At 45.6% G+C, this 15,017-nt stretch overlaps 1 protein-coding gene across 7 annotated transcripts in view; it reads right to left on the minus strand.

The window, feature by feature from the left end:
* Positions 1 to 15,017, minus strand: part of LOC140918363 (syntaxin-binding protein 4-like) — a 123,396-nt gene that overhangs the window by 38,809 nt on the left and 69,570 nt on the right. For all 7 annotated transcript variants that reach the window (XM_073362553.1, XM_073362558.1, XM_073362556.1 and 4 more), the window contains 5 exons: positions 7,087 to 7,172; positions 6,253 to 6,379; positions 1,893 to 2,034; positions 1,561 to 1,667; positions 921 to 1,074 (listed from right to left, as the gene is read on the minus strand). In XM_073362553.1, the coding sequence (XP_073218654.1) occupies positions 921 to 1,074; positions 1,561 to 1,667; positions 1,893 to 2,034; positions 6,253 to 6,379; positions 7,087 to 7,172 (616 nt within the window). The remainder of the gene's footprint in view (positions 1 to 920; positions 1,075 to 1,560; positions 1,668 to 1,892; positions 2,035 to 6,252; positions 6,380 to 7,086; positions 7,173 to 15,017) is intronic.

Below are 15,017 nucleotides of genomic sequence, written 5' to 3' on the forward strand. Positions count from 1 at the left end.
CCTAACTGCCCCCCCAGAACTCCCTGCCCCTTATCCAACCCCGCCCCCTTACCATGCCACTCCGAGCAGCAGGAGCTCGCAGCCCCGCCACGCGGCCGAAGCTAGCAGCCCGCACGGCAGCGTCACTACGGGGGAGAGAGGACAGCAGGGGAGGGGCCAGGGGCTAGCCTCCTCGGCCAGGAGCTCAAGGGCCAGGTAGGATGGTCCCACGGGCCGGATGTGGCCTACGGGCCATAGTTTGCCCACCTCTGGTCTATGGTATGGAAAAGGGTGAGAACTGCTGAAATACAACACAACCAAAGCTAGGAGGTTACAGCCCAGATACTGGCAATGAATCTGTGCCCCATGCACAACAGGTGTAATGCACAGTGATGACAGTTTACAAGCTCCTTCTATAACACTAGAGCTACCCCTCACTATAACCTGCCACACTACATTCTTAGCCACATGACTCATTGATTTGGATGGGAGCTGCATGGCCAAATCTCCTAGTCACCTCTAGCTTCAGGAAATACCGTATAGTGCTGCGCCTCATGAGGAAAGAGTGCTGACAGTTCTGAATTTGATGGCTGTTGAATGTGGGCAGGTACTCACTGAGTTACTGTCATCAGTTGCTTTTTTCACTTGTGACTTCTGAAAATAGGTTTGAACCAGGACTCTGGACATGAAAACATGTCTCAGCGACTTTCAAACACATCACTTCAATTGACTGATCCTCTTTCACCCCAAACCAGAAGAAACAAATCTCAGATGTAAAATACCCAACTCCGTACGGGAGCAAACAGAGCCATACGGGTCCACACTGCTGACTTTCCAAACAGCTAATCTGGAAGGATTATCACAGAGTCCCTAAAAACAGTAATCCGATTGGAGATGGAAATCATGGGGTCTTTGTGGTCTTATACTGAACTTCAACGTACCTCAGGTGACCTCACGTGGACTTTCAACCTGCAAGAGCTAACACCATTCCCCATGGCCTTAGGAGGCGGCGACTGGATGCTATTATGAACCGAGAGTCCGGGATGTAACCTTCCCCTTCCAGGAATAAAGGCCACTTCTGTGTTTCCCTCATGTCTGAAAATAACCAAGTTTTGTTAGTGCTTAAAAACTACACATGCTTAAGGTTTCAGAACTTTCACGGGAATAGCTCTGTGGTCTTTCCTCTGAGCTAAGCTTGTTAATTGCCTGTGTAACACGCAACAATATTAGAGCTGTCTTCATCAGACAGGATTCTTATGAGAGCCCACATTCTGTTGCAGAACTTTGGGAAGGTCTGTGTGATGGAACATGCTCATTGCAAAGCCATACAAAGACTGACAGGTTGGGAAGGTATCCTGCCATTCCTGATTATGATGTGAGAAGCTCCATGTACTCAAGACCTCCTGAGGTATGAAGGTCTCCAATATAGGACGTTCTTCTTGCACTTAAGCTTAGAACAATGTGCAGGTCTCCTACCTAACACTCAGCAGCTATCTCAAGATATGGCCTTTATTGGCAATAATAGGAAATGCTTTTTGTACCCAAGGAACTTATTCGCCTGGGCTGCTGGTGCACGCCTACCTGCATTTGGTTTTTGCAAGTATTTTTCTGGCCTCTTCATATGTGCTGCCCACCAAAGAGTCTTTATTGATGGCAATTAACTGATCACCAGGCCGGAGCCGCCCATCCTAAACGAGGGAGACATCTGTGTAGCATCAAGCTTTAGCCACAAGGATTAGTGCATCCAAAAAAGAGTGACACTGCTCAAAGTATTCTCCTGCAATACACATCCTTATTCTCCCACGCCATAGATTATTCACCCATCCCAGTGAGAGCTCCTTCCAAACAGCAGAAGCTTTCAGGAAAAACTCCTGTTTCACAGGTCACAGAAGCCCTCCATGCTGTTGACTTACTCTGTAACAGTCCCCTTCTGGCATAAGCTCTTGAACATAAATCATGGGACCCTCTGGCCTGTTAGATCCGCCACTGATCGTCAACCCCAACCCAGAGGATTTTGCTATGGAGATGCACTGAATCCCTGATTCAAGGGAGTAGCTGCAAGGAACAGAAGAGTTAGCAGAAGACACAACAGTGGTCTGTTTTATTCTATAGAGCCATCGAGTACATCTGTAATTACACAGTAGTGTTCTAGCAAGTCACCACCACTGCTGAATGAAAAGTTCTGCATTTGGTTTTGTTCCTGAGTCTGCAATCTCCCTATCCTTCTCAACCTCTTCTCCCTCTGCCTCCTTTCTCCCCCCACTCCTCCTAAAAATGGGAGTGAAGAAAACACGTATCAAAACCATTCTGAACTTCAAGAATATTTTTGATTTGAGTTTAGGACTAGAAACGGGCAAAGCTTCAGGTGCTTATAGGTGTGTGTGTGGGGGGGGAAATCCACTACCTTTATGGGGATAAATGTTATTACCGTTATTGTTGTTTATTTGTATTATGGAGTTCTTAAGAATCCTAACTGAGGACCAGGGCCCATTGTGTCAGCACTGCCTGGACAAGTAATGAAGAAGAGATTACCTATCCCAAACAGCTTACAATCTTCATGGTAGACAGCGCACAACGGGTGGACCAAACAGATCAGTGGGGTGGCAGTGAGATGGGAGGGGGGTAACAATAAAACAGAGTTCAGCAGAAAAGCCGAAGTCATAGCCAGTTATTTTCCTAATCAATGCCAGGTGGGAATGATTTGTAGGCACCACAACAGCGGCAAGTTTTAGGGAGGGATTTAGAAGTGGATACTGTGGGTGGGTTGATAAATATTGCTAGGGAGTTTTCTCCCTGCGTGGGGAGCAGTATGGGACAAAGCGTGGTGGTGCTGGAGCAGCGGGCAAGGCTGCCATTACTGGAAGAGCAAGAGTGGGCCTCAACCACTTGATAAGGCCACTCATCCTTAGTAAATAAAGGCGGTAACTAACTGGTTCTCTCTCTTCTAAGATAAAGTCTTCTAACCACATCCATGTAATAATCTGCACCTGTACGCAACCTGTCACTTGAATTATCTTTTCATTTCCTGATAGTCATCGTGTTGTATTTTGAGCTATGTGATCTGTTGAACTATGCAATCACCACAAGAGATAACTTCTCCATACTTCTAAACAGTCCCATCCCTTTAAACTCGTGGCTGTCATACAACCTGGGGAACAAAGAATATTGCGAAGAGCGTGGGCGTCATATTTTTACAACAAAGGAACAGGGGCGGCTCCACCAATTTTGCCGCCCCAAGCAGTCGCCGCTGAATTGCCACCGCCGCCAAAGCGGCAGGGGTGCCGCCGAATGGCCACTGCGGGACACGGACTACTGCCACCCCGTTCTGAATGCTGCCCCAAGCACTGGCTTGGAAAGTTAGTGCCTGGAGCCGGCCCTGCAAAGGAAACTTCTTAAAGAAATCTTTTTAGGAAATAAGATGCCATCGAACATAGTGGTTAAAAAAAAAAGCACATCTGTTGCACTATCTGGGAAGAGGTGAGGAAGAGAATAAACCATACGTTGCAGATGTTAGTCCTCTTGCTTAGTGGAAGATGTCCAGCTGCTGGGGTGATGAGTGCAGCATAAGAGCCTGTACAGAATAGAAGGAGTCACTACTTTGTAAGAGTCTAGATTATACCATAGTTGCACACAGGCTCATAGTCTCCAAGATCTGAAATTTCAAGTGGTTTGAATGCTGGTGTTTCTTCTAGAAGGTGGCTATTTCATGCCTGCCTACCCTCTTCTACATCCCCCAGGTGGAGATGGGGTGACCAGATAGCAAGTGTGAAAAATCGGGACGGGGGATAATAGGCGTCTATATAAGACAAAGCTGCATATATGGGGACTGTCCCCATAAAATTAGGACATCTGGTCACCCTAGGGTGGAGACTAGCAGAACTTTTGCTTTATTGGTAGCTGAACACTGTTTTACCAGCCACCTCCATCACGCACATACGTGAGTGCCAAGCCAGGTCACCTCCTGCCTATGCTATGCAGTAAACAGGGTTAATTGTGAAGCCAGGCGGTCTAGAAGGCTGCCAGATAGATGAGCAGTTCTCTCCTCTGTATGGATGTCTCCAGGCATGAGTCCATTGATCCAAGTGGCTTAAAGCCTTTTGTGCCAAATATTTATCCTCTGCAAATCCCTAATAAAGAGCTGATATTGGACACATTGTGGAGTTCACCTTCCACGTGGAATTTCTGTGTCTGAACGAAGGGGCTGGTTTTCCTCTCATGGGGGTGGGTGGCCACTCCATTGACTTCCTGGGAATTACCCCGGATTTACACTAGTGCAAGGAAGAAAAGCAGCAGGCCCTAATCTGAGATGCCACGCTCTAAGTACCAATGTTAATGCAAACCTTAACAGTGCCAGGCACTCCTGTAGGTGAAGCCGGCAGCAGAGCCCTCCCTGCACATAGCAGAGTCTGGCTTTTGTACTTTACAAAATAGGAAGCTTGGAATTAAAACATATAGACACAACACGAAGGTGCCACTCTTCACAGAAATAAAAAGCCTGGTTCTCCATTCCCTAGCCCCTTGTGCCGTCATTTTCTCACGGCACAGAGCAGGTGTGAAATGCTGCCAGATCAGAAGGGTAGCACTGCCATTGACTTTGCACTGGTGGAAATGACTGCCCGAGGGTGGGGCAATGGATCACGAGGCCATGATCTGCAGTTTGAAAACAGCCTTGCAGGACCTCTCCATCAAGGACATGTTTGTAAAAGACGTACCATGCTGGCCCCTCAGACATCTGTGAGCCTTGGGCTCTCCCTCACCTTTCAAGGGATGGAAATGGTGTACGTGCATTCTGTAGATCCTGATGGCCTATAGCACAGTAGGCTAAGTTCTCTGGGGCGGTGGCTGTGCTCTGTGATTGTACAATGGGGTCCTGGTCCATGACTGGGGTTCCTAGGTGCTACCATAATACAAGTGATAAATAAGAATATTAAAAACAACACAGAGTGCAACAGTATGAAAGACACTGAGCAACTGCTTATCCATCCTCCAGTACAGGAGCAGATACAGTCAATGTATCCGAAGACAAACACTGGGGTCTGATCTGCACTAGAAAATTAAGTCGGCTTAACTATGTTGGTCAGCGGTGTGAAAAATCCATGCCCCTGAGCAGTGTACTTAAATTGTCCTAAGTCCCCATGTACACAACACTAGGTCAACAGAAGAATTCTTCTGTCAACCCAGCTACTGCCTCTGGGGGAGGTGAATTACCTACGCCAATGGAGAACCCTCCCATCCCGGTAGGTCGCATCTACGCTGAAACGCCGCAGTGGGCAGCTGTGCTGCTGGAGCGTTCTAAGCGTAGACAAGCCCTGGATATTAGAGGATAGTTTTAATGAGAAAGAGGGAGAGAGAGAAAGCGACTATCGATCTGGGGTTCTTCAATTTTGAGGAGCTCAAGTTGAGACCTCTTTAAAAAGCCTGATTTTCAGACGGCAGGAGCTCAGCACTTTCTGAAAATCAGGCCCTTTCAGGTGTCTCAGGTTGTGCCCCCCAAATCACTAGACACTTTTGAGAGACCAGGTGGGTGAGGCCATATCTTTTATTGGGCCAACTTCTGTTGGTAAGAGAGAGAAGCTTTCGAGCCCCACAGAGCTCTTCTTCAGGTCTGTGTAGCTCAAAAGCTTGTCTCGCTCATCAACAGAACTTGGTCCAATAAAAGCTATTACCTCACCCACCTTGTCTCTCTAATATCCTGGGACCAACATGGCTACAACGACACTGCATAGACATCTTTGACACTTTTTTGGCAATGGGGGCTTTTAAGGGTTTATAAGCACTACGGCAATACAAATAATGTTCTAGAAACAGACAGACAAGCCTGCAGACTTTATGAGTTGATGCCTGTGTAACTTAGAGCTGGTTTCCCTGTCCCATTAATATTTTTGAGAGTTTTAAATTTCTTACCATTCAAAATTGGGACAAAAAGTCAAAATTTCAAAAGATGTCATGAATCAAAAGGTTTTGGTTTGGGTCAACTGAAACATGTAATTTCAAAATTCTTCCATTTGATTTCTACCTTTTTTCTTTTTAAAAAACTTTTAAAATCTAAATTGCTTACATTTCACAATGAAAAGTCATTTTGAACCAGGAACCAGAATTTTTCATTTAGAAAGTGGCCAGACAAAACATTTTGACAATTTCAGAGTGTCCCCGCATGGTTTTCCGAACTGGGAGATATATTGGTTTTGCTGTCAACAAATCAGCATTTTTCAATGAAAAAAATGTCATTGAAAAATTCCTAAGGAGCTCTAGTGTGAGTAATATGGTACGTACTGCGAGCTTGAGTGTGGAGAATGTGCCGAGTTTCCAATGAGTGGGCCATGAGAATTTGCAGGGCTCAGCAGCAGGGGACTCTGGGAACGTGATGAAGACCCCGAGGACGTACTTTCCAAATATCTACCTAAAGGACAAAATAAGACAGTCCAGATAATGAAAGCATTTTCCCCCCTTACTCCTTTCCAGCTGTCCCTGCTACACAGTCAAGAATTAAAACAGCTTTCATGGTTCTTTACCTGGAGGCAGAAATACCTACCATTGATGTTAATGATACCAGTACATTTCTAAACTAATTAACAGACTTTTACCTTCTCACCACAAATTCCAATCTGTGATTGTGGTAAATAACAAATACCACTGTGTTACAGTGTCACATACTTCTTCCCAAAAAGCAGCAAGCAGACACAGAACTAATAGCCAGGAGATTTGGGTTCTAGTCCTACCTCTGCCACCAACTCGTTGTGTTGGTCATTGGATTGAAGAAGCCAGTTCACTGCTCTTGCCTCAGTTTCACCAGATGTAAAATGGGGATAGTGGTACTCACCCTCTTTCTAAAACTCTCTGAGGTCCACTGTTGAAAATTGCTTTACAAGAACTAGACATTATTATAAGTTACTAGCACAATATTTTCCTGAGTTGTTGTAGATTGAAGGTGGAGTTAAAGGAGCTGGACAAGTGTTAGATACCAACTAATCCTCTCTTGTTTCACCACAAGAAAGTTGTCTCCCTCTCCCTTTTAGTATCCACGATTGGGCTGACATTTTCTGCACTGTGCCCCTCAAGCAGCCAAGATGCAGTTAAGTATTCAGCACCCAGAGGGTCAATACTCACTGCCGCCTTGGTGAACAGGAGAACTCCGTGCCGATTCTGTGTTGCTATGAGATCCAAACTTTTCCAGCAGCTCTGAGAACTCTCTCCTAAAAGACAAGGCCCAGCAGATTCACTTAGTCTCTCAGTACACTTCTGCATGGATTTACAATGCAAACAAAGCCTATAATGTTTATTCCATACTAACCAGTTTGTGGGCTTAATTCCCTCGTGTGCTGGAGCTCAGTTTGGTGCAGGATGAGGCATTAGGGAACCAGATACAGCTCACAAGTTGTCCCAATGTAAATCAGAGCTGTTTCCAAGCAACTCAAGCTTGTGCCGCTGATTTAGAGTCCATAATCAACCTCACACCAGTAGAAGATTCTTGTGCTAAAGCATAACTTTTGCATGCGCCATCCTGTGTGTTGTGGGGTTGGAGGCAGAGGCTGGCTGCAGTGCAGATGCATCAGCAGCAAATTCCCTACACAGGGGGAATTCTCTGCTTGGCATTTGCAGCTGAATTATGGCCCCTTTGTGCCACACTTCTATGCCCCTTTTCATCCCACAGGCTTCAAGCACTTCATGAACATTAATTAAACTTCCTGACATCCTTCTCAGATATTACTCACGCAGTAACACAGACTGCTAAATTGAAGCGCAAAGTAGTTGCGTAATTTGTCCATTGTGAGGGATGAGGATAGAACCCAGGAGTCCTGGCACCCAGCCCTGGGCTTTAACCACTGGGTCAGAATGCCTCTTGTGGATTAGTCCAGGATAATTTCATCTCCAGCCATGAGCCTAATGTGACATAAAAGTTGAACACAGACTATTAAGGGGAGTTGTAACTAAGCAAAAAAAAAAAAAAATTAATACACATTGGCCATTTGTGGGTCTTTTCATAATAGTGAAGGAAATGCAAATAACTGTCAAACGTACCAGCTCATGTTGTGAAATTATCATCCTTGGAATTGTGGGTATATTACATGTTTTCAAACCACCACCCTTGACTACGCTGCTATAATTCATATATGGAGAGAAGGAAGCTTAAAGCCAACAATTTAACTTAAAAGAACAAGTTGTGAGCATGATACAGATGGTGGGTAACAGTTAGGGATTACAGACAGGGCATTAGAATGTGGGGGCCAAAATGCTATGGGGTGGGACTCTTCCATTCAGCTTCGGGCCCCCAGTTGTTTACCTGCCTATGGTAATAAATGTAGTGAATCATATTTGCTATGCTCATGGCATACAAACAAAGAAGTGAAATAAACAACATAAGATACTCTTGACAGAAGGTTGCAGTTTAACTACTTTATTTTTTAGAATTCAGAACGATAACCCAAAAGCAGAGAGAGACAAAGCAGGCTGCTCCCTGAAACAGAGAGGCCCAACTCACCTCACCTTATTCTAGACTGACTGTTTCCCGACAGCGCCTCACGGCCTAAAAGCAGGACCAGGAATACCCCTCCCCGCCTTAAAAGGAACGCTTACAAGTCCAACACAGTCTTCAAAATGCTGCATTGCTCATCAAGCATCAGAAAAATATTCATTATTTTTAAAATTCTCCTAGTGCAGTTGGTCTGCTACCTCACCCTATTTTGCTGCCCAAAGCTCCTCTTTTTGATCACTAGCCAGAAAGGCCAATGCAATAGGGGGAAACCAGAACCTATTCCACAAATGGCACTAAGACTGACATAGTTTTTTTTAAAATGAGAGGATCAGAGACCAGGGGAGGAGGTGAAGTGAGACACAACAGAAGGAGAAAGGTGAAGAAAATCAGAGGTGACCTGGACCCAAATATCTCGACTTTAGGGTAGTTCTAGCTCAGATCTGGATCCCACCTTGTGGTTTGTACCACTTCTAAAGAAAATAAATCCAGACAGTGGTGGAAAAAAGGGAGCGGGCCCGTTATTCTCCTTTCCTCTCCTTGCCCCTTTCTCCACCAATGGTGTCCCTTTGGCCTACACAGCTCAGACAGGAGTCTGTTGGTGAGCATCTGGTACTTATGTTGCTGCTGAGGTGTGACAGCACCGATACTTGCCATCAAGTATGGTGGCATTCCACTCCCCACTTTCATATTAGAGGCACCAGGATGCTGCCCAAGGAGGACCAGAGGCTAGTCCCTTTTGAGTCCATCCATGGCACCTGTCATTGTCTAGAGCAGTCGTTACGGAGCAATTGGAAGCTCAGGCTATACTCCTGGTAAGTACTGGCCTGGGAACTGAGATACCAAGCCAAGGAGAGCAGAGGTCTCCATGAGGCCATGGGGCCAACCCCAGTGAGGTGACACGCGCACACACCAAGGCAGGTTAATGGGAAAGATACATGGCAGCTGACGAGAGAACAGTGTTTTCTCAGGTGGCGGCTCCTTACAACACAGCAGCTATCAGAGTGAGCAACAATTTCCATCAACTCTGTTGATGCAAATCTCACTTTCGTATCATTTCCAGTAAAACCCTTCATCTTCCCGTGGCTCGCTCATAATCCCGTATCACTGCTGAGTTATGCTGCGACGAAAGCCAGGCTGCAGCTGACCCTGTGAGCCTTCCATTCGCTATCTCCTCCTTTTCCTGGGCGGGACTCTTCACTCCTCCTTTAGCTCGCTCCTTTACTGCATGGACTAGCAGCCCCAGGACATACCCAGGTCCCCAACAGGCTTGTACACAGGCAGCTAGCTTATGCTGAAGCCCATATTACTGCGTCTTCACTGCTCTTGTCCCCACGCTGGTCAGGTTAAAGCTAGCGTGGGTATGCCTCCCAAGCTACAGCCAGACCTTGGTTTGCTGTGTAGATGTACCCGTCATCTCTCCCATCCCATGCCTAACTCCACAGCCTAGTGCACCTAGAGCCACAGGTTTCCTGTGATTTTGGGTTGTTGCATTTAAAACACTCCCATTCTGAACTCTCTCAACCTCAGCAGTAACATGGCTGTCACAGGGGAGCTGGTCCAGTGAGTAGACCAGGCCCAGCTCCCCTGTATCAGAGCAGGTAGGCCCAACCAAGCCAATTAAAAGAGGTAGGGCTAAAAAGGCTTGTCAGAGGGTAGACCATGTCTTGGGAGAGGAACCACAGAGGAGTGGAGCTAATGCAAAGTGGGTCCCTGGAACAAGGGGCCAGCTGCTCGGGGAGATAGCCCTCAGGCTGGGGTCCCAGAAGGGGAGCAGAGCCGGCAGGAATGGGGAAGCTGCAAGAAGCAGGATTACCAGAGACCCCTGGAAGAGGAGGCTGGGAAACCCTTGGACAAAGGGTGAGCTAAGGAGCAGATTTTGTCTATTAGCTGCTTATGTTTGAACAAATAAACCTTTTGTCCACTGAGGATGGCAGTGAGTGCTTGTGAAGCTGGGGAGACATCCTGCCAGGTCACAGTGGCCTTGTACATGAACATAGTTACCCATTTGGAATTCGCCAAGTCAGGAGCATTGACGCTAAGGCTGGCTCAATGCAATTCCCCATTAGATTTGGGGAAATCACTGCAACTGCGAACAAATGGTTGGAACTTTACAAAAAATCCCTGAAATCACGTGAATTTTAATTAAAAAGAGACCATCTTTCAGTGAAAAGTGGCAAATGAGCTATTTTTTTTTGTTTGGGGTTTTGTTTTTTGTTTTTTTTTAAGTTTCCAGCTTTGAAACTTCAAAATGCAAAATATTATTCCGATGAAGAAGAGTTCAAGAGAGAAGAAGAGAAAGTGAAACATGTGAGCTCTCAAAATTGTATTTGTTGCAGTGCAAAAATCCCATGCAGGAAATGCTGCAAAGCCTCTAAAATCTCTCAAAATGAAACAATGACAGATTCTTCCCCCGTCCGCACCCCCCAAAATATTTAAGTCAGTTTTGCACCACCCTAATTCTCACAACCGAGGAGGACTGGTCATAGTTCTAGCAACCAACTCAACAAGCCATTTGCTCGGAAGTCTCTAATACTGGAGTTATTGACTGAATGGATCATGATTCACTGGACATCTGCAGGTACAGGACTGGATTCTGCAAAAAACTATGCATGAGTAACTTCCTCAGTGTAGTAGCTCTCGTTTTCAATTACATTTACTCACACGCGTGACTATTTGCAGAACTGAGCTGGTTTTTTCAGGCTGCCGGGTGAGATCTAGTGAGCACCACCACCTCAGCCTCCCTTACTTTCGGAGTTACCAATCATGGGTGTAGGATCCAGTGCGCTGAATTTTGATCAGTGTTGTAATGCAAGTTAATTTCCAGTGATTATTTAGCTATAAGAAGCTGGTTCATTGGGCTCATCTGTATTTACATATTCCCCTCAACTGTATTTAGAGCCTCAGGAATCCATTTATTGGAAAAAATAATACCATTTCCACAGTAGTTCAATCAGTGGAATCCAACCACATGAGCAGATCTCGTTATTTTAGCCCTAGCCCACAAACAAGTTTACGTGCTGAATACAGAGCTGGCAAACTATTCGTGACATATAATCCTATTTTTGATTTTAGCCCTTTTTCCAATTAACAAATCCCGAGCTCTGTGAAGATAAGCCATTATGTGCCCAATAGTTTGGATGAATAATTTTCAGCCTGTAAACTGTTTGCAAACCATCCACTCCAACCTGTTATTATTGGCGTGATATGACCGAACACCTTAGTCACATGGTATTGTTTGGGCTCCTTGCTCAGAGACCAGATATTGCAGGCCTCAATTCAGCAAAGCATTTAAATACATGCTTAAAATCCCATTGAGGTAAATAATGAACAGCAAGTAATGCATTTTCTGGTATGACTCTCCAGACAGATCATTTTGTGCTAAACTTCATGAAGCTTGGGAGATCTGCAAGTGCACAGATATTGTCCGCATACTGACTAAGGAATAATCTGACTCCACGAATCCAAGCCAACCTTGCTCAGTGCCTTCAGGCACAAATAGTTTAAAATACATATATAAATCTTTTTTTAGTTTTATTTACTGTTTGACCAGCTGTAGTAGGAAAATACTTAATCTTATCAGGTCCTTGTGGAAGTTAAATGTCCAGCCTAATTTAACTAACAGAGGGCTGAAATTGGGGGACTTTCCCTTTAATAAGACACTCCCAGCCCAACTCCTCCCCCTCCACCCTTTTTTTTTTTTTACTAAGGATACTGAAATCTAGGATAACAGAAGTGTCCTTGTTACAGAGCCCTGAAACTTGTACAGACCCCTGGAGTGGAGTCAGATCAGAGGGGATGCACAGCAGCAGCCAGCTGCAGGCCGACTTTGCTACAGATTAAGCAGCAGGAGGCCAATCTTTCTGCAGAATATTGTTGTTTTATCCCATAATACCTTTTTTGTGATGCCCTTGTGTTCTGGGGAGAACAAAGGGTGAGTCCTACGTCAAAGGTTACGTGAGAGCACAATGGCTAGAAACTTCACCCTCTGCTCCACAGATGGGAAAAAAGAGATTGGGACTCTAAATAAAACCCTAGAATTAATAGCTTGTCTCTATAAATACAGCCTATGAGACACCAGGAAATAGACATTCAGAGCACTGAAAGCCCAATGCATGCTTAAAGCAGCAATTGGCACATACGCTGATTTTCAGCTACCCCACGTCGCCAACTGTTGTGATTTTACTGTGAGTCCTATGATATTCAGTGTTATTCTTAGAGCACCAGCTCCTGGAATCACAAGAATTTCATTTTTGAAAAAGTGAGTTTCTAGCTAATCCTCACATTCATTATTCACCAGTTTTAAAATGCTTCAGTCATCCAGTCAGGTAGCAGAAACAATAGCATGTAACCTAGATGATGCTATTAATAATAATGTTGTATTAATGTTATACGAACTCTGGGCTTGATTCTCATTTTCTCTAATGCCCCTGTACTCTTCCAGAGCGGCGGAAGGGAGCCCTCGTGGACACCAGAATCAGGCTCCCTGTGTTCCCCAGAGATTGGCTGAGTCATTCTTCGAGCCCAACAGCTGATGTGAAAAGGGCCGAGCGGGTCACCGGCCGTGGCTGAATCTGTGTCAGTGACCGCTCCTGACAGCAAAGTGGATAGAAGGATGATTACTCCTCAGAACTCAAAGACATCGCTAAAAGATAATGTGGGATAAAATAAATAAATAAATAAGCACACATAAAAAGCCTTCACCCTCCTGCATCCCTTTTAATCTTGGAGATATGTATTCATGTATTAAACATTTTGTGAGGCGATTATGTAAGCAAAATCTCTGCAAATCTTTAAAAAAAAATTAAACTGATTACTGCCCAACTCTCTCTCTGGATAACCTTTGGCAGATTTAGCAGATAACCAAGAGCAAATGAAGACCAAATAAATTGCTTCAAGTTTGGTTGCCAAGGACATCTGCGTCCTATCAGTTTACAGCAATCTATTTCTTGGGGTGGTTGGAGGCACTGTTGACAGATGCACGAAGGAGCCGTAGCCTCAGACAAAGCCATGCCCACACTCACATGTATGTATATATTTAGAAACATCTGCTGCAATTTAAGATATTAGTAACATGCCTGAGCAGCTTGAAGCAGACGAACAAGGGTAATGGCAGATTACTTGCCCCCAGGGGCATTGGCTTAGAAACAAACTGATTGTCACAATAACTATGACGAACACCTTCTTCTAACTTGCCCAGAGGAGCCCAGCCGGGTTATCCCCTGCTGTGTCTGGCTATGGTTTTCATTACATAGAGCACACAGTGTGAGAAGCCCACTGGGGCCTGTCCAGGTGTTTCCACTATGCAATGTAGATGTTCTCTTTTTTGCCAGTTCCCAAGTATGGCTAATTGTCTAGAGCTAGCTTCTGACTTTGTCTCTGCATAAGGGACATGTACAGGTGTCCAGCCTCAGCCAGGATACGAACTTGGGAAAAAAAGACGCTTAGTCCAAGTCTCCCAGAGCCACCTCCATTAAAACAATGACAGATGCGGCAATCCAGAAATAAAATACTTTGGCAAGGCCGCCTCCTTGGCAATCCAAAACCAAGCCAACTTTCCCCTGCTGCTTCACTAGTGGCAAAGAGGGAAACATTTCTGGAAGATGAACATCATCTGCACACACTGCTGCTGAATTTCTTTGTCAATTCCACTAAGCTGTGGGTGTTTTCTCTGGGCTCAGTTCTTAGGCAGTCCCAGCAGCTAGCCAGGAGCTTCCCTTGCTCCCCTGGTCCCTCCCAGTACTGCACTGTCCATGGTCCAGCTCCTCTTTTCCCCAGCCAGGAACAGTCTTTTCTCCTCCAGCAGCAGGCAGCAACTGAGTGTCTCTAGCCCTGCAGCTCCTTTTATGTGATTCTGCTGGACCCTGATTAGCTGCTTCCTCACAATTACTCCAGGCTGCCTGGAAGGCTTCTCTTCTGCTCCTCTCTGGGACAGGGTGTGGCAGAACCCTGAGGCCTCCAGTAGGGGTTCTCTGGGCCTAATCTACCCAAAATCCCAAAATCAATTTATGGTTAAGCCCTGGTCTACACTAGGAGTTGAGGTCAAATTTAGCAGTGTTAAATCGATTTAACCCTGCACCTGTCCACATGACGAAGCCCTTTTTTTCGACTTAAAGGGCTCTTAAAATCGATTTCCTTACTCCACCCCTCGACAAGGGGATTAGCGCTGAAATCAGCCTTGCTGGGTCAAATTTGGGACACTGTGGGCGGTATTGGCCTCTGGGAGCTAACCCAGAGTGCTCCATTGTGACTGCTCTGGACAGGACTCTCAACTCAGATGCACTGGCCAGGTAGACAGGAAAAGGCCCCCGAACTTTTGAATTTCAATTTCCTGTTTGGCCAGCGTGGCAAGCTGCAGGTGACCATGCAGAGCTCATCAGCAGAGGTGACCATGATGGAGTCCCAGAATCGCAAAAGAGCTCCAGCATGGACCGAACGGGGGGTACAGGATCTGATCACTGTATGGGGAGAGGAATCCATGCTATCAGAACCCTGTTCCAGTTTTCGAAATGCCAAAACATTTGTCAAAATCTCCCAGGGCATGAAGGACAGAGGCCATAACAGGGAC

The sequence above is a fragment of the Lepidochelys kempii genome, chromosome 10 (genome assembly GCF_965140265.1).
Source record: "Lepidochelys kempii isolate rLepKem1 chromosome 10, rLepKem1.hap2, whole genome shotgun sequence".
NCBI classification, from domain to species: domain Eukaryota; kingdom Metazoa; phylum Chordata; order Testudines; family Cheloniidae; genus Lepidochelys; species Lepidochelys kempii.